Here is a 19391-nt window from a genome sequence, read left to right on the forward strand (position 1 = left end):
GATAAATACAATCTAATTATAGATTAAAAATTACAAAACGTTTTTAAAAACAATGCATGCCTATCCATAACTAAAGAAAAAAATTAGATGTAGATAAAGAATATGTAACAAATTCTAAATAAAATAAGACATTATTATAAACATGAAACAAGAGTTAAAAATATTGATGCTTAAATTTTTATACATCAAAATTAAAGATAACTTGACCATTTTGAAATTTTTTTATAGCATTTAATGCACTTAACTCGTAAAATCTACTGATACCCCGTATAAAGAAAACTACTTAAATTAGGAATAAGCCCCTTACAAGAGCTATATAAATTTATTTATTTCAATAATAAACTAAAAATCTTGCCGTCTTAAATTCACATAGGAAATGCCATTGAAATGGTTCGTTCGAAAAAATGTTTGGAACGTGTTTGGAAGGAGGCGGGGTTTGACATCAAAAAATACGTCATCACTGTCCCTGTCTATTTCGATAAAATAAATCACGTGACTTTAAATCTGAGTTAAAACGAAATATTGAATTTGACAAAATTTTTTACGCAATACATTGAAATTCTACTTATTTTAATTAATTTATTTGGGGCTTTTAAACAACGTATTTTTTTGGGACTACGAAATATTCGAATCCGCTACTTTTGGAGCTTCCATTCGCTACTTTTTAATCTTAAGTTCTGGCAATACTGTTTCGTGTGAGTTGTTTGTTTTGGTTAACTTTAAGAAAATGACAGCTGATTGGATTGAATAGTTTGATTAAGAAGAGTATATAAAAATGATTGTCGTCTGAATGAAATGAAATTTCAAATTAGTTATGCTGTTGAAAGAATTTACGCGTTGATTGTGTGTATTGTTAGTATTACGTAAGCAGTTTTTTGTTTTTTCTCTCGTTTTTAATGAAGTACTCGACGTCTTCTGCTAGGAAAAAAACAAACGAAAATGGAATAACCACTTAAGAAATGTTATATTTCTACGAAATTCCGCACTTAAAATGTCCTAGTAATAGTTTTAAATGTGGGGATATTTCCTTATCTTAATTTGCGGCAAAATAATCGCCAAGTCTTTGCAACTTACGGGTAGCAGCCGGCGAGGGAAACAAAAAATCAAAGAAGGGAACCAACTCAAAGGTTATAAGTCGTAGTATTTTTCTTGATAGTCGTAGTATTCTCTGGATATTTTTTTAAAAAATATATCCAAAGTCAAAAGTTCATTTGGCACCTAAGTGATAGTATTCATTTGATAGATTATAGTATGGAAATATCCCCCAAATACATCGTCATTTCTTAAATGGATTTTAAACTTGAAAATTTTGAAAATAAATAAATGAAAACACGTAGTGGTGTTCCTATGGTATTTAAAAAAAAGGTGTAGATGTTTGCCCGGGGGTTGGCTACGAGTCATAACCTTTAAGTTGGTCCCTTTCTGTGATTTTTTTAAAAATTTCTCCTGGCCCACTGCCCGGAAGTGGCCAAGACTTGTCGATTATTCTACCACAGATCACAATATGTAAATTTCTCCCATTTCTTGATTCTTTGGGAGGATTTCTGCAACAAAATAATCTCCAAGCCTTGGAAACTTCCGGGCAGCGACCCATGAGGAAGTAAAAAGAGAAAAATCATGAGGTGGGCCAACTTGAGTTATAACTTGTCGTCACCCTGGGGCAAACATCTACATGTTTGTTTTTTTTTAATTGTAAGTTTAAGATCTACCTGGCACAATAGATGACAACAGATACTTCAGAGACACTGTACTCATAGATAGGCCACTGTCCTCCACACAGCATGCCTATCAGCCTGGCAAACTCAACGGACACCGCACTATACGAGCTCTCCTACCTGCTTGAGAAATCAATCACAGATAAGGAGTATTCATTGATATTGAAGGTGCATTTGATAAAGTCCCTCTTGAGACTATCATCAATGCACTTAAGAACAGAGCCAACTCAACAATTACCAGGTGGATAGCTAAATTGCTATCCTCTAGTTATGTTTGTTCCTCTTTACTGGGAGCAAGCATGAAAGTGCATGCAACCTCAGGGTGCCCCCAGGGAGGGGTTTTGTCCCTTATCCTGTGGTGTATGGTAATGGACTACTTGTTAGTTCGGTTAACTGATCTTGGCATTCCCTTTATCGGGTATGCTGATGATGGTGTTGTTGTNTATATATATATATATATACGTACATGGCAGTCGGCAAAATAAACTTCAACACCCCCCCTCTCGAATCAGTTAGGAACGGGCCTGGGCCTATCTGTTAACCCTTCCAAGATAAGCTATGCAGCCTTCACACGAAAAAGGCAACTTGACCTAGGTAATGTGTACTACCTAGACCTTAAATTGGGACTCGAAAGTCAAGTTTCTCGGGGTTTATTTTGACTCCTAACTAAATTGGGGTTATCATCTTGAATACTGTACCAGCAGGGCCAGGAAGATTTTTTGGTCTTGCAGAAATGCTATTGGTAGAACCTGGGGATTATCCCCCAAAATAGTTTACTGGATATACTCAATGATTATTAGTCCTATCATCACTTATGACGCAATCGTCTGGTGGTCGAGGACTAGATTGAGCTCTGCAAGGTGTAATCTTAATAGACTACAAAGAATGGTCTGTGTAGCCCTGTCAGGCTGTCTTAGGACCACTCCTACAGCTGCTCTAGAGAGCTTATTTGGGCTTCTTCCATTGAACCTATGCATTGCAGTTGAAGCTCAGACAGACAGAAAGCGTCTCATGCACCTTGGTCTATGGAAAGAGTATTCCAAAAACTTGTCATGGGGACATCTTGTCTCACAAGTGGTGGATATACCCTCTTTTATCATGCCTAGTGACTACATGTCACTAAAAGATGCTTTTCACAAGCCCTTTAAGATCCATTTTCCTACTAGAGAAGAATGGTTTAATTCTCCTCGGTGGCTTAAAGGCAAATGTCTAATATGGTACACTGATGGTTCAAAGATTGGTGCTAAATCAGGAGCACGGATCTATTGCTCCAATGATGGTACCAAACTTCACTTTCCCTTGGGAAACTATGCCACTGTTTTTCAGGCTGAGGTCTATGCCATTATCCTGTGCTGCAAGATATGCTTAGATAAGGGATATCAAAACACTACCATCCGCATCTGTTCTGACAGTCAGACTGCTCTTCTATCACTGTCAAGGTACAAATTCACCTCTTTGTTAGAATGGGAATGCTTCACGGTCCTCTGTGACTTATCCACTCATAACAAGGTATCCCTGCATTGGGTACCTGGACATATGGGTATCGGTGGAAATGAGCTAGCTGATGAAGAGGCACGAGCTAGCTCTAATGCAATTTTCTGGGGCCCTGGACCTGCACTGGGAATTTCTCCCACCTCATTTGGGGCATCCACTTTCAAGCTCTATGGCAAAATTGCCCATGAGCAATGGCGCGCTGCTGACGGTCGAGGAGGAAATCGCGACTGTAGTGTACGTCAAAAAGAGCTTTTAAAGCTTAATAGAAATAGTCTACGGAAGATCATTGGTCTTCTTACTGGACACTGCATCCTCAGAAGACACCTATACATAATGGGAATAGAATCTAATTCTCTTTGTCGGGGTTGTCATCCTGAAGAAGAGACATCACGACACATACTCTGCGATTCTGAGGTCTATTCTGCTCAAGGATTTGAGAATTTAGGGCAACATTGTGTCAACACCCCGGAACTGCAAGACGTTCCTGTAAAGTGTCTGCTGAATTTCATCTCAGCTATAGGGCTTTCATGCTAATCATGGTTCGGGTACAATAGACCTCTGATCGACGTGCCTTGCTCGTCAGAGCTGCCCAATCTTTAAATCTAATCTAATCTAAATAGATCACAATAGGGAATTATCCAGATTCTTTTTTTAGGAAGATATATATTTTCATGTTAATCATTAAAAGTATTAACATTTACAATTAGTGCAACTTGATATCTATCATTAAAATTTATAGGGTAAGATTTTCATATTGATACACATGCCTAAAATGTCTCCAAATTTTGGCAACGCTAGACAGTGGCATGTGTGAAACTAAAAAAACAAGCATAAGGGGCATATTTATAACCCCTCCCCGGGCAAACCACAGCATTTTCAAGTTTTGCAAGTTTAGAAAGTTTTTCCTTATAGGGTTTGAAAAAACTGTTTTTAAAAAAGCCCAACCCAACTAATTTTTATTATTTTTTTTATCCAAAACATGGGATGTTTTAGTTTTTTTCAGAAATATTTAAAATTTTTATTTATGTATCCTTAATTAAAATGCAGGATTTGCTTATGTGAAAGTTAAATATCTGGTAGGTAACTTGTTTTGTTGCAGCGTAATTATTTTTTGGGAGGTTTATTATGTGCTACTATTTTTATTTCATGACAGTAAAAAAATTAAATTTACATAAATAAAAGAACCCAAAATTTTTAATGCACTAACACAGATTTAATTTCTGAGACTATTTGAATAAAGTTTAAACTTACACTTTTTGCTAGTTTACCATTGTAAACTTAATATACAATTTTGCTTTGATAATTTATGTTCGACTTATGGTTACTATAAAATTAGTTGAACGTTTTTCCCCACATTGTTTATTTATATTGTGTTAATTTAATTCTTGATAGCAGTTTTCTGTTCTTCATTTTAATTGCATATTTTGACTGGAAACAGTTTAATATTCGGGAAGAGTGGCTCACCTTGGGACACTTTTTTACCTTTTTCTAAATTTTTTATTTTGATCAATTATTGTCAAAATTTTATCTGATATTCTTGCAACTTTTGAAAATATTTTTAATTATGTTTTGATTTTGTATCTGTCATAAAAAAAAATTTAAATTTTTTTTTAGTTACCTTGTTATTTGTCCCAAGGTGTACCTCCTAGTGGGATACCTTGGGACAGTTAAAAGCTATGAAAAGTTAAGTAGAAATTTTTTAAAAATAGTATAACTAAATAAATTTACATTTCCTAATTTTGTTGGTAAAGCTTTATTTTATTAGTTTCAAGTACTTGTATGCAAATCCAATTAGAAAATTTTATATTCAATAGAAATCAATTGTTCAGAATCAAATACCAAATCTTAAGAACTTTCAGTGCTTTGCTCTAGTTCTTTAAGTTTTAACAAAATGTCATTTAAATCTATGTATGATTTATCTTCTTTTTCGGGATAAATAAATGTTGAAGATTGATTCACTCTTATCAAAAATAACTCGTATTCATCTCCATTAACTCTTTCAATGCAACCTACGAAAGCAACAATAGATCTTTTACCAGCAAATTTGATAACAGAAAAATCTCCAACATATAATCTAGTTTCACCACTTTTTTGTAGATGAACTTTTTTCTTATTGTTAAATATTTTGTTGTCACTTGCACTATTCATTTCATTTAAGCTACAAACAGCATCATCATTGTTATTATGACATAGATCACTAATTACTGGTTTTTTTCCAGATGTATTACCCAATAATTCTGAGAGTATTAAATCCTCATATTCACTACTACTGCTGAACTGAAATTGTTTAATCACTTTTTTGACTTTTCTATTCATACATTGTTTCCCTGAGAGTTCTTTTCATTCTTAATAACATCTTTGAGTGCCTTTTTTTAGATGTGTCTGTATAAATTGCAGATGTTTCCCTTTTTTGTCCTCAGTTACTTTCTGAGTTACTACTGAAATTGTTTAATCAAGAACATATTTTCGAGGTACTGCCATTGGCGACTCTGTATATTTGAAATATATTTAAAGTTAGAATTTGGCTGCTCTCTTCTTTAAAGAAAATAATATTGTGGTAAAGAGTGGTCTCACTAATACTGTAGAATTCAGCAGCTTTCCAATAAGTCAGTTCTCCTGATAAAACTTCTGCAGTGGCTTTTTCAACATTGGTAGCAAGAACTGCTGCATTATTTTTATATTCTTTGCTTCTAATTCTTGCCATTAGTTAAGTCTAATATGTTCCTAAAATAAGAAATAATAACTATTAATAAACACAGATTGTATAAAGAAAAAAGCATTTTACATGTACTATATCTTTTTGTTAAAAATCTATTTTTAATAAGGATTAATTATGTATATCTAGTGTCCCAAGGTGGGCTACTTCCATTTGGTGCACTATTTACTGAATATGAAATTTTAAGATATCATACTTTTAAGCTTGGCATTGAAACAATTAAATTTGTTAACTTCTAAATCGAAAGCTTTATATTTCATTATATTACCCTTTATTAAAATAATTTCATTAAAATTTCTTTCTGCAACTAATTAAACTATTATATGAAAGTAAGTAAACATGCTTCAAAAATAAAAATCTTCATAAATTCTTACCTGCTTAATCAATAGAATCAAAATATGTTCCAAAGTTAGATGATGTTTACATAGATCTGAATCTAAAAAAACTAAGAGATAATTTAAAATTTTAGGCCAAAAATAAAAATGTCCCAAGGTGTACTGTGTCCCAAGGTGAGTCACTTTTTTTGGTTTCTTTAAAACAAGAAGTTGAATAATATGTTAAACCCCTAATCGAAGTATTTCAACCATTAAAAGGTTTTTCAAAGAGGGCTTTTTAACTATTGATTAATATTTTGATGAAGAATACAATCAAAAATATTCCCTTTTGCTCATAAATATGTGAGCATGATAAACAAAAAATACTATAAAAAATATACTTTAAGCAGGACAATGCTCCTTGTCATACAGCTTGTTTTTTCGTCAGATGGTTCGAAGAATACGACGTTGACTTTACCTTGCTTCGTTCACCCTCACAATCACCAGATCTCAATCTAATTGAGTATATATGAGATGAGATCAAACAGGGCATTAGACAGCTGGATCCAGTGTAATCCAATCTGACTGAACTCAAAAGTGCAGTTCATCAGATATGGGGTCAAATTCGTCCTACTACCATCTCATAGAATCTATGCCAAGAAGAATTTGAGTAGTATTACGGGCTAAAGGTGGTCAACATTGCATTGAGGGGGTGGTCATAATAATTTGGCCATTCAGTGTATATATAAAAGGCCCTCACTCTTCACTAATTTCCCATGAAATTAAAAACTAAAATTTGGACCATGTGTTCTTTAAGAAAGTTGAAAAACTTAACAAAGTTTCATTTTGATAGTTTGTAATCATCAGACTAATTAAGAAGTAGTTATCCCCAATTAAAATTTGCTCTAAATAAAAGTTTTCTGCAAAGATAGAAGGTAAACACACATTTAAAGGGGAACCCCGTCGCAAAATTTTTTCGGGCTTTCTGCGACATACTTCCCTACCACTAATATATTTTGCTTTGAGATACTTTTAATTATAACAATTACTAATTTAAAGTTACAGAACCATTGTGTTTACAAAAGAAAGTATAGAATAAAACTATATAAAAATTTTCAATTGTGAATGTAAAATTTTTTAATTCTAATATTATAGTTGATATTTTCGCATTTTGTTGGTGGAAAATGTACTAATTATTTCCACTTTTTAATTTTATAAATTATCACACAAATTGAAATTCGTAAATAATTTAAATGATAATAAATCAAAATCTGTACATAAATTAAAAAATTGTAAATTCTGTGCAATAACTCCCAAAATAAAGATGGTGTTTCTTAAAGAAAGAAAAAATGAAAGAAAGAACATAATTTCTGCTTTTGCAATTTCTGCTTTTTTTCTATTTTATATTATTAATATGAAATTCTAGCTGATGCCAGTTATCACTGATTTTTTAAAAAATCTCAAATGAGAATTGAAAAATCACTATTTCTTTCCTATCTGATGCGCAAGAAAGTCATCTTTGAAAAAAAATTCAGCAGAAGAAAAAGAACATTTTTCAAAAAATTATGCAGAAAGGAAAACCAAAATTTCTCCCTTCCCAAATGAAACGTTTATCTACAAAAACCCCTGTAACGTTCTGCAACAATGTCACCGCAATTCTGCCACAGGGAAGGCGAAAATCTAAAATAGTTTCATTTCAATATTTTGCAATTATCCTAAGTGAGATTAATGATATACTTCTATTTTTCACGTCTTTTTTTTCAGTAAAATAAACTCTGATATAAATACTAATAATTCACATAGTTGAAACATTTTAGTACATGTTTAATAATTTTAATTACCTGTATTTTTATACATTTATATTTTCTATTGTAGTAAAGAAAACTAGATATTGAAAATGAAACTAAGAAGTCTTTTAACCTTTGTTTGTTTTATTGGAATCTTTAACCTGGTGATTGGAGGTAAATTTATTTATCATTTTGTAAAATAAAGTACATATTTTTAAAATATTAATAATTTTTTAGTAGAATTCAAATAAAATAATTAATACAAATTTATGGGTGTGTATATATAATATGTGTGTGTTATGCTTTGAAAGTATTAATATTATGATTTCATTGTGTAGCAATTTCATTGTGTGGTCTTTGAAAATATATACAGGAACATGGAAAAAAATAGAATTTTGTTTAAGTAAGGGCCGAGACCCGAAAATTGTAACCTTACATTCTGGCGTCTAGATAGAGAAGAGGCGACTTGACATTGGAAAAGGATTTTTATATCTCTATAGACAATATATTTAATATTAATGTGTCTTAGTAATGTGGATAACCCCTACTAATGACACATCACCACATTTTCTGAGAGCATTAGATCAATCTTATTACTCTCTTTGTGGGAAAGATTTTAAATGATTTCACGAAGAGATACTCAGAATATCTTCTGCACTTGCAATGCAGGCTTCACACCTGCATTGTTGGGAGCGATATACATTCGAGCAATTCTTAATACATCAGTTGCATCTTTTTCTTTTGAGCAATTTCTTTTTACATCAATCGTATTCCCATAACATAGCTGCCAAATGTTCCTATGAAATCGTATTTGTTCCGAATTTTTTAGTTTGTTCCGAAAATACGATTATAGATCAAAATGATCCAATTTTTCGATATTCTAGCACCTTTTCTCTTCTTATGCCACTTTTCTTTCAACCCAGGAAAGGTCTAAAAACCTAGAAGCAGGGCATGTGATTTTTCCGCGAATTTTGCACATTTCAACGTATCTCAAGACCATTGGTTAGCGGACTTCTGTGAATCAAAAATTTATAATCCAACGAAATTTTGAAACTTTTGCTAAATCACGCCAACGAGACATTTAAGATTCTTACACCAATTTGATTCCTTTGATTTAGCTGATTTTCGCCATTTTAAATATTAGGAACTCCGTCAGAATCTGCTAATATCGCAATTCTTATTCACACGGTTTTAATATCAATAATCGATTTTGGTATTTAGCTGATTTAAAATTTATGCGATTTAAAAATTCAATATCGCAATTTGTATTTTCTGGTTTTTAAAATCCAATATTGCTATACCTATTCACGCGAGTTTTAGAATCCAATATCGCTATTCTTGTAAGAAGTAAGTTTTTTTAATTAGTTACTATAAAGTTGTGATATTCTTCATTAATATGTTATTTAATTAAAACTGTTAACTCAAAAATTATGTTATATGAAGCGTGTATGGTTTATAAATTGATATTTTGCTACTGATTTTATGATTTTTGATATTTTGTTTTACTCTTTGTGTCATTATTTCCCCTGATTGGCTTATCATGTTTTGTGTTCCTCTTTTTGTTTTTAACAAGTTGCAGGGGTGCCATTCTAAAAAAATGTCAGGACTGAACTTATTTTTTGACAAAATAATACTGTCTTACGTTGTTTTCCAAACTTTAGAATTTTATAGCTTACTGACACCAAAATTTACCTTTCCTTCATAATAGCCTACATATTAAATCAATCATTTGATTATTTTTTCTAAAAATTTTTGTTCTTTATTTTGTTTTTTTAGCAAACAAAACGAAAATAACAGCTGACCTTGTATATTTAGAACCTGAAGCCATTCATATCTCTATTTTTCACTCCACCGTTACTTATTTTTTGTTCTAGCACTATAATTTTTCCTTTTTTTACAAAAATAATATTGATTTAACTTTGCCGGGCATCGCAATAGGTTCGGGGGGGGGGGNATATATGCTTGCATGGGGAGCAAACTCAAGCCGATTTAGATTCAGCAATAGAACAAATTTAATTACACAAGTAGATGAAGTTCAATCAATCACATTTGTCAAGACTTTAAGAATAAGAATTATTGAAGCTGACAAAAAGAACACAAATAAAAGTCCTAACATCATTACCATATCATATGTTTTCATTAAGATATATTATTTTTTTAATTTGATCAAAAAAATTTTTATATTTCTAATGAAAATAGAAAGAAAATTTAATTATATTGATAGAATTTATTAGTACATTGATTTTTCTCAAGACTGATTTCAGTCCCCAATACTGAAGAGTGGCACCCATGAAGTTGGCAGCTATGCCATAAATAAAAAGTTTTCTGAAACATTTCCCATTCTTGTATTTATTCTTTGAATGTGGCAGTGGGAAACTGCCTTTTAACTTGTCACTGTTTGTCTTCCAATCATACATTCTATGATGAATATTGCTCGTGAAGATGGGTTCTATCACCCAGCAAAATTCTTTCATCTTGTTCAAACTCGCCCTGTACATATATATGATTGTGTGTGTGTATTTTCGAAAAACCTTGAGCATATGAATTGATTCTTTTACTTTTTAGGAATTTTAATGATATAACTTCGGTGTTTAAAAATGGTATTGAAATTAATTTGACAAATTATAAATTTTTCTTATGCAAGTTATTATGTTTTTGTTCTTTAATATTCTTTTGGCTAGACTGTCATAGACCCAGACCATTATTTTTTTACATGCAGTTTATATATTTTTTATCTGCAGTAAGCATATTATAGTTGTATTTGCAGTTTTAGGTACTTTAACTTTTTTTAGAATTATGGGTTTTGGAAACTAATACACTTTTGCTCTGTTTTAATCACTGAGTCTCATCTGTCCTGTTTATATGTCTAAATCAATTAAGACATATTAAGTCTCATTTCTGATCAATATTATTGTTGGTATAATTTATGTAACAACCAGCTGAATACCTGTTCTTCGTATGGGGTAAAAAAGAAAGTTAATAATAAAAAATTCAGCACTGAACGAAAAACTCAAGGAAACAGTCACAAAACTGAAAGATATGTACTAAGAAAATCAATAAAGCTGAAATAATAAAAATTTTTTTCATTTATTATTATTTTTTGCTTTTTCTAGTCGCTTTCCATTTTTGGATTTAAGAAAAAACAATACCTTTTTAGTAGTTCAGCCCATCAAAATAAAAATTAACTGTATACAGTACAATTTGGCATGATTCTGTGGTTCAAGGCCAACTCGTGATAGTTAAAATTTACCTCAATCAAGCAATTTTTTCTGATACTTATCTCTTTTGAGAGGCCGTAAAAAAACCTATTTCCACAGTACCTATATTATAAGTGCACTGTATTGGTGCAGTTTTAATAGGTACTAAATATACTAATAATACTTGGTACTTATATCAGTACATTTGATACCTATTAAAACTTCACCAATTGCCATAATGCTCGTAGCACCTATTTCAAAATTTATTAAATATCATTGGTAAGACTGGGTGATAAAGGGATATATTGCAAATTATAGATTTAACACATACATTGTCATGCCAATATAGCGGCTTTCGTTTTTGCAAAGTATTGGAATTCTGATTTAAGCCGCTGATATAAGAAGACGCTCGCAATGTAACAATTTAACAGGCAAGGATTCTTGCCTACCTTGATGCTGTTACTGAGCTGACTAGAGGATTTTGATTTTGTCTAGCTTTTTCTGATGTTGAATGACAAATAGCAAATCGAATTGGAAGTCACGGCTCCGTGCAATTATCAGCGTTGAAATGTAGAACACAATGCATAGTTGCTTTATGCACCTGTTCAAGGATGGGCACTCTGATGTTCTTTGCTTTACATTTTCCCCAAACTGCAAACTTTGCCTATATAGTTAGGTATTTGTTTTACTTTATTCTGTTTTGTTGGATTATAGGTGAGTTTTAAGCTTTCATGCATATATGCTTGCATTCTCTAAAAGTAGGATATTGTCTGGTAAATTTTGTTTTTCTAGAAGAGTTTTTCAAAATATTTGTCAAAACGAAACTTTAGACAGGAGAGTATGCAAAATTACGTCGATCAGTGGATTTAAAAGCATCAATTGACTGACATATACACATTGAAATTTTAAGGTTTTTATTTACATCGCTTTCTGTAATGACACAGGGATTTGCTTGGAGTGAGCTGTTGCATTACACTTCATAGGTAAGTAAGTAGCATATATTTTCATTTTCAAACTATTTTAAATAATAAATCTTGAGCATTAAGTTGTATCGTTTTTACAATGTTTTGTGAATTAGATAGTAGAATAAATACGGCTTGGAGTTTGTCTCTTTCCTTTCCTTTAGAAACAGGTGGCAATGCTACGACTGACATTCTGTGATCAGATGATTTGTTAAAATAATGGATTGATAGAAATTCTTTCCTTCCCACCACTGTGAATTGAAGCTGGGGGACTCTAATACTGAGGTCAATATTAGCTAAGAAATGGCATTGCCTTCTTTCTTATAGGTATCATGCTGCTTGGAACTATAATTATCACGTTGAATATTGCTAACGAACTAAATTCTTGATGAAAACTCGAAGTGCGGAATTTCTTTGAACCATTAGAGAGTGTTCTTTCTCCTCGATGTTGTCACTCATCGATGCTACTCGAGTAATACAGCAAACTGTCATATCTGTGTGTGCTTATAGTAGCATGTGTGCTTCATTTTGTTAATCTCTAATCCTTGTTATTTCACTAATGCAAATCAGATGTTCAAGCCTGCAATAACTCATGTCCATTTTACAATCTCCTATATACATCCATGTGTAGCAGGCCACTAATTCAATCACCTTTAAATATATATGTAGGGAAAGAAGATTGAAAGAATAATCCTGTATTTGAAAAGTATAAAGATTAATTGACAAACACGACACTACTTCTTCCTCTTAACTTTAGTTAAGTAAGGCTATATTGTTAATATTTATTAATTCCATATTCTCCCTTGGTAATTTTAGAAATCATGAGAGTTGTTTGTTTAAACTTAAGTCTTTATTTTTTTGTTTTATAAAAGTGTGATTATGTCAATTGCAATAGGATGATGCTGATGATGATAAACTGCTATGAATATGGTGTACTGAGTTTTGGCTACAGTAATAAATAAAAAGATTGGAGTTAATTTTCATGATTTATATTCTCATGTTCACAAGACTTTTTTTCAAGTTGTAAATAGTCATGAGAGTACTCGATGTTACTGTTCTTACAATCATTGTTGCCTTTTTAGTTCATTAAAAAAATTAGATGATGAGCGAACATTTTCTGCCGCCACTGTGTGGGACACTTATGAAAATCTAACATTAGGAAAAAACTTAAAACTTAACTTTATAGACTTTAATTATTAAAGATTAAGAATGTATTAATCCATTTCAAGCATAAAATTATTCTTTTATGTTAGGGGTGCACAACCTGCGGCCCTTCGACTGCTGAAGTGCGGCCCGCGAGAGCTACTAAACACAATAAAAATTTTTTTAAAAATGGCAATTTTTAATCGCACTTTTAAATCATCATGTTTTGACACAATCAATTTTAACAGATTCTTTAGTAAATGTACGTTTAACGCGCTTTCTTTAAGTTGATTTTATCGTAAATATAAATGATTTTTTTTAAACAGTTATTTCCGCTTTTCTACGTGATTTCGAAAATCCGGAATTTTTATTACGACGCGAGTTTCAGATTGCAAATTTAAATAATCACTTTTTGTGCACTTTATTTGTGACGATTTCATCTTAAATCGAAGTGATTTTTTATCTTTTTTTTGCAATTCTTTCTTTTTTTCAACAATTTTTTTCGGCAGTTATTGCTATGCGTTCCCACGTTTTATAAAAAAATCCAATTGTTCTATTACGACATACAAATTTTAAATCATGCATTTGACACGCTTTTATTCGTGCAAAGTTCAACATAAATATATTTTTTCCCTGTTATTTCTATACTTTTCCACATGATTTTGACGATCCTGTTATTTAACTATGATGTTATTACGACACGTGATTGTTAAACGCGCCATTAAATAATCACTTTTTGATACGGTATTTCGGTACAGTTTTAGCGTAAATCCTGGTTATTTTTCCTTCGTTTTTATTTCCGCAGCGAATATGATTTGGTCGAATGTGGTAATGAATTGTGATTTGATCAAAAACCAAATATTCGGCAAAAAAAGAAGAAAAAATCGACTGAACGCCGTACACTTGGGGCCAAATAGCAAAATCTTTTAGCAGCATAGCAACACTGAAACTAAAATTTCAATGCTCAGAATAATATTTCCTGGAAAAACGTATTCGTAAATTAACTCTAAAAAATAAGGCCAATCACGAAGGTTCTTGAAAATGTCGAAAAGCGAAACAGAGAACATAAAAATCAATCTTAATTTTTGAAAAGAAATTTTAAAGCTGAACATCTCAGTTTTTCAATTACCAGAAAAAGCAAAGAAAAAGGAATTAAGTCAACAGAAATGCTATTAAAAATTACTGTATTATAATGAAAACGTCTAAAAAAAGTTTTTTTTTATTAAAAGGTAGAAAAAACGTTCTTAATTTTTTAAATGAAAATCTTATGCCGAAAATCTCAATTTAAAATTTTCAAATTGCCATAATTTTAGAAGAAAAAAAATTGCTATAAAATAAATTTTAATAGTAACTTTATTTTTAAAAAAAATGTTGAGTCATAATAAAAATGCCTTAAAAAAGAAAAACAGAAAAACAAATTTTTCTTGGTTCCTGAAACAAAACTTTAATACTGAAAATCGCACTTTTCTATGTTGATGGTTATTTATATTACAGTACAGGGAAAGAGTAATAATAAATAAATAGTATGAGACGTTCTGTTAAAATGCTGGGTTATAATAAAAACAGCAAAAAGTGGAAAAAATCCTTCTCAAAGTATTGAAAAACTGACAAAATTGACTTGTCTGATTATAATTTTTTTAAAAAAAAAGTAATATCTATAAAAATTCAAAAATAAAAAAAACTTAGAAAAATACATTTCTAAAAAATATTCTGCCGAATATTTGACTGATCATTCAACCAACTGAATTTTTCACAGAAGGGCCAAATACTCGTTACATCCCTCCCTAATTTAAATGCAATGTTATTTCAACTTGAGAAATTCATAAAATGGCGGAAAACGTGAATTTTCAAACTGCCCACTGTTTGTAGTTTAGATTTCAATTTTTTGCAGCTTAAGTGATCTTTTTCGATAAAAAAAAAAGGAAAATGCTTACGATATAAAAAAATCTAATAATTAATAAAATAAAATAATAAAGTACATTACAAAATAAGCATTGAATTTTATTTTGAACTATCACAGCTTTGTTTTTATTTTTGGCTTTTGTTTAAAACCTATAAACTTTCTTCAATTAAAATATTTAATTTGAAATTATATTACTTAATTATGACTAAACTTTTCCTACTTTCATTCTGTGGGTATTGCAGTTTTTTTTTATTTATTAGAATTTAATTCTAAAATGAATTTTCGTATTGCATGATGTGATAAAAAAAAAACATTTCTCTTCTTTAATGTTTATTTATTTTGATAAATCTATTGTTCATATGATAAAAATAGCAAGTTTTTTTTTTTTTTTTTTTTTTTTAAAAAAAAAAANTACTAAGTTATTGATATTACTAAGTTTATTGATAAAAAAAATGGAACGCTAATGTTTAAATAAACATTACTACATTTGTCATTAACATGTCTAAATACATCTGCGGCCCTTCGTTAGCCAACCTGCTGTGCAAGTGGCCCTTCACTCAAAAAGGTTGTGCACCCCCTATTTTATGGTAATTTATTAAATAAAAATAACAAAACTCTGTAACTAATTTGCTCGAAAATAAATTGTTTGCTTGATTTTACAATAATTTTTCCTTTTCTTAAGGCTGCACTGCACTGCAATGATTAAAAATTACTTTCAATTTCATTTCTGTTGTAAGGCTGGCATTTTTTGACCATGCAGTTTTTAAAAGACATACATGAAGAGTAAATGTTTTATAAATAGAGAAAGAAATAATTTTAATAGAAATTGCTTCAGTTAACAAAGAACTACAACCAAAATTCCATATCAGTTGTCTTTTAAAGCTAAAAATTAGGTGATCTTTTTCAAATGTAATAAAGAGTCTTTTTTTCCATAAAGCACATTCATCAGCTTGAATATATCAGTAAAAATAACACTTAGCTATGAATGGAATAAACATGCACCACTGAAAACTATTAGTCTTAAAATTGTACAGTAATAAAAACAACTAAAAATAACAAAAAAGGAAAGGAATGAGAAAATTCTTTAAAAAAACAAAAACTTTTTTTAAAATAATTAATAAAATTCCAAGAAATACATAGTATCAGAAAGAAATTATGAAGTCATTCAGTGGGAAACTGTTAACAAACACAAATATTTTACACAAATAGCTTAAAATTTAATAACTAAACGAAAAAAAATAACACTAAATATCAAGGAAATAAAAATTACAAATATTTTTGATTTCAATTATTTTTAACTGATTAAAATGAATAAACACAAAAAAGCAATTTAAATATAATAACTGTAAATATAAAATAACTTTTATGCCAATTACAAAAAAAGTTAAAGTCTAAAGGTTTTTACCTCCTATATAATTGTAATTCAAAAAGAGAGAGAAGCCATAAAATTATCAAATTCAATACCATAAATTACCCGAAAAGTAAAATAAAAGGAATACAATTCTGATTTGATGGAAGAAAAGATTACTTTAAGCATTATTTTCATGGAATATGCTTTTTCTTTTTATTTTTGAAGATTTATGCTTAATAAAACATTAAACCTGAAAATTGTTAACATTCCATTATAGTACAATAGACTCTTCTTGAAAGGATATCAGAAAACATTTAGTCATTTTAAACCAAAAATCTGGATACATAATATTATACTTTAGGAGTGTTCACACAAGAGAGAGGGGGCTAGAACATGTAGGAAACCATAGAATTGCAAGGAAACAATGCATTTGTATCAGTGTTTATTTAAATAAATAAAAAATAACCTTAAAAGGAAAATAGTCTTATTTGCTATAAATGTCAATGTTTTAGAACTTTTAATCTTTCTGGCCCCTAAGAAGAAATTTAACGATTTAAATAATCCTTTTTCCCCACAACAATTAAATTCGTGGTTATAAAATAATCAACAAAAAAAGATAAACATAATAAGAGGGACATTTTCAGAAAACAATAAATTTATAGAAAAATAGGACTCGTATTCCATTTTAGATCATTCTACATCGGAATACAGCAATAATGGTGTTAAATCTTTAAAAAAAATTGTAGAATGGAATTATCTAAAAAAGGTCATGCTAAAAGATGCCCAATAAGTTCTTAGAAAAGCTTATATTCTGTTTACAATTATAAGCACATGAGAAACATGACTTTAGCAAAAACATTATGTAGCAAAAAGCATATTTTTCGTCACAATCAGAAAAGAAATATAAGTTCTGCAAAATCCTTCTAAATTTCTTAAGGATTGAATTTTTTGCTTTACTTTATATTTTCCTCCCTGAAGAATAAATATTGAAGCTTGACATATGCTGTCGTTACTATTGAATTTATATCCATCCCAATAATAACTAAATTAGAACTTGTAAAATTAAGGAGTGCTGTTTCAACATAAGTTAAGTTGTTAAACAAACATAAATTCTTTGTTTTTCTCATTTCAGCCTTGTCAAAAAGAGTCACTAAATAATGTCTCAGATAAAGTTTCAAACACTCATAGAGCGCCCCCCGGGCGATGCAAAAATGGCGTTCTTAACTCATTCTTGGAAAATGAATCTGAGTTTTAAAAGGAAACAAAAATTTTTTCTTTGAATTGTCTCGCTGGTGTAGTCTTAATGGTGTAGAAAATTGTTTTTTGTATTTTTAATTACAATATTTCTACCAGAAAATTATAAAATCTATATCAACCCTAAATGTTGATTTAAAAAACTTTTGAGCAAGACAAATAACAATTAGAACAGAAATTCTCAATATTTTGCCACACGCATTTGTTTAATCATTGTTAGAAGATCATTTCCCAGCCCTAGTCTGAAATCCAAAAATTTGAATACTATACATTTATTTAGTTTTAGATTATTTTCTAAAGCTTTTAAAAATTAAATGATAAATGTTATTAAAGTTTGAATAAAAGTAGTTCTTTAATTTCATATACTGAATCTAAATACTTAACATCCTAAATTATATTAAGATACATTTAATAAAAAAAATGCACTGAAAATTATCTCACATGTGACCTTGAAAACACCTCTAGGATCTTTTCCTCCAAAAAGCAACCTTGTTAAGAACAATATTAATGCTTATTTTAAAGATGCATACAAAAAGTAAATCTTGTATGTTTTTTAAAAAATAATAATGTAATTAGTCATTGATTCAATAATAATTGTTTAAATGCTCAAAATAAAAAAAAAAGTAAAAATGAGCTTTAAGAGATCTTTTCCAAATTTAATTAAAAGTATTCTTTTTCATATAACTAATCATATTGTGCTGATTAGATAATTTGAAATTATGTTTAACTGAGGATATGTTAAAACAAACATCACTGAAAATTGAATAGTATGTACTACTAAAAGAAATTAAGAAAAGAACATTTAAGTAAAGAAATGAAAAATTTTGAGTTTTTTATTTATTACCAAAAATGAAAGCTTTAAATGTATTATTTGAAAAAATTCTTTAAGCTAACTATTAACGTCTAGTTAACTATTAACTAAGTTATGCTATTAGAATGCTCAACTAGGGTTCAAGAAAAAAAATCTAGATGGGTTATCAAAATACCATAACAAGTCCTAGTCTTAAGTTGCTAGAAAGGTATGTGTGATCAATTCTGAGTTTGAAGATTTTTCATTCTTCTGCAAGGTTTGATTGAGCATAAATTTATTTTTATATGCAACAGCATCTTATGTAAAATAATGGCTTGAAGTTTTCATGCCTGTAAATTGCTATTTATTCTGTTATATTTATTTATTAAAAATTGTATTTTTTTGCTGTAAAATGATTTATTATTAGTAAATGTTTGATATTTTTTTCTTATCTAAATTAAATCATATTATCCTGAGCCAATGCTGAAAGCCATTATTTTTATTCAATTTATTAATGAGTGAAAGGTTTTGGAACTGTGTTGCATAAAAATATTTTTGTTATTTAAGGCTTTTTGTTAGTAGTCAATTTCAAAAAATTAAGTTGATTGATTAATAATATATCTTTTAAATAGTTTAATTTGTCATTGCTAATATCTCAATTTTAAACTTATATATTTTTATTACTTCAGTGCAGTAATTCGATATTTAGTGTGTATAGTTTGTACCACTAAACCTTTTTAGTATAATTTAGATAACTGTTAATGT

General features: G+C 29.8%; 2 protein-coding genes across 6 annotated transcripts in view; both read left to right on the top strand.

The window, feature by feature from the left end:
• The first annotated feature begins 519 nt into the window (after positions 1–519).
• LOC107451509 (dyslexia-associated protein KIAA0319-like protein) overlaps positions 520–19391 on the top strand; it is a 118797-nt gene continuing 99925 nt past the window's right edge. For 2 of the 5 annotated variants that reach the window (XM_016067634.3, XM_016067636.3), the window contains exons 1-2: positions 520–863; positions 8115–8200. In XM_016067634.3, the coding sequence (XP_015923120.2) occupies positions 8137–8200 (64 nt within the window). In that variant the 5' untranslated portion in view covers positions 520–863; positions 8115–8136. The remainder of the gene's footprint in view (positions 864–8114; positions 8201–19391) is intronic. The other 3 variants (XM_016067635.3, XM_043044298.2, XM_016067638.4) reach the window with 2 other exon arrangements.
• LOC107451506 (uncharacterized) lies at positions 2505–3743 on the top strand. The gene has a single exon (XM_016067627.2). It carries the CDS (start codon positions 2505–2507, stop codon positions 3741–3743), a length of 1239 nt encoding a protein of 412 aa, XP_015923113.2.

The sequence above is a fragment of the Parasteatoda tepidariorum genome, chromosome X1, assembly GCF_043381705.1.
Source record: "Parasteatoda tepidariorum isolate YZ-2023 chromosome X1, CAS_Ptep_4.0, whole genome shotgun sequence".
Taxonomy (NCBI): domain Eukaryota; kingdom Metazoa; phylum Arthropoda; class Arachnida; order Araneae; family Theridiidae; genus Parasteatoda; species Parasteatoda tepidariorum.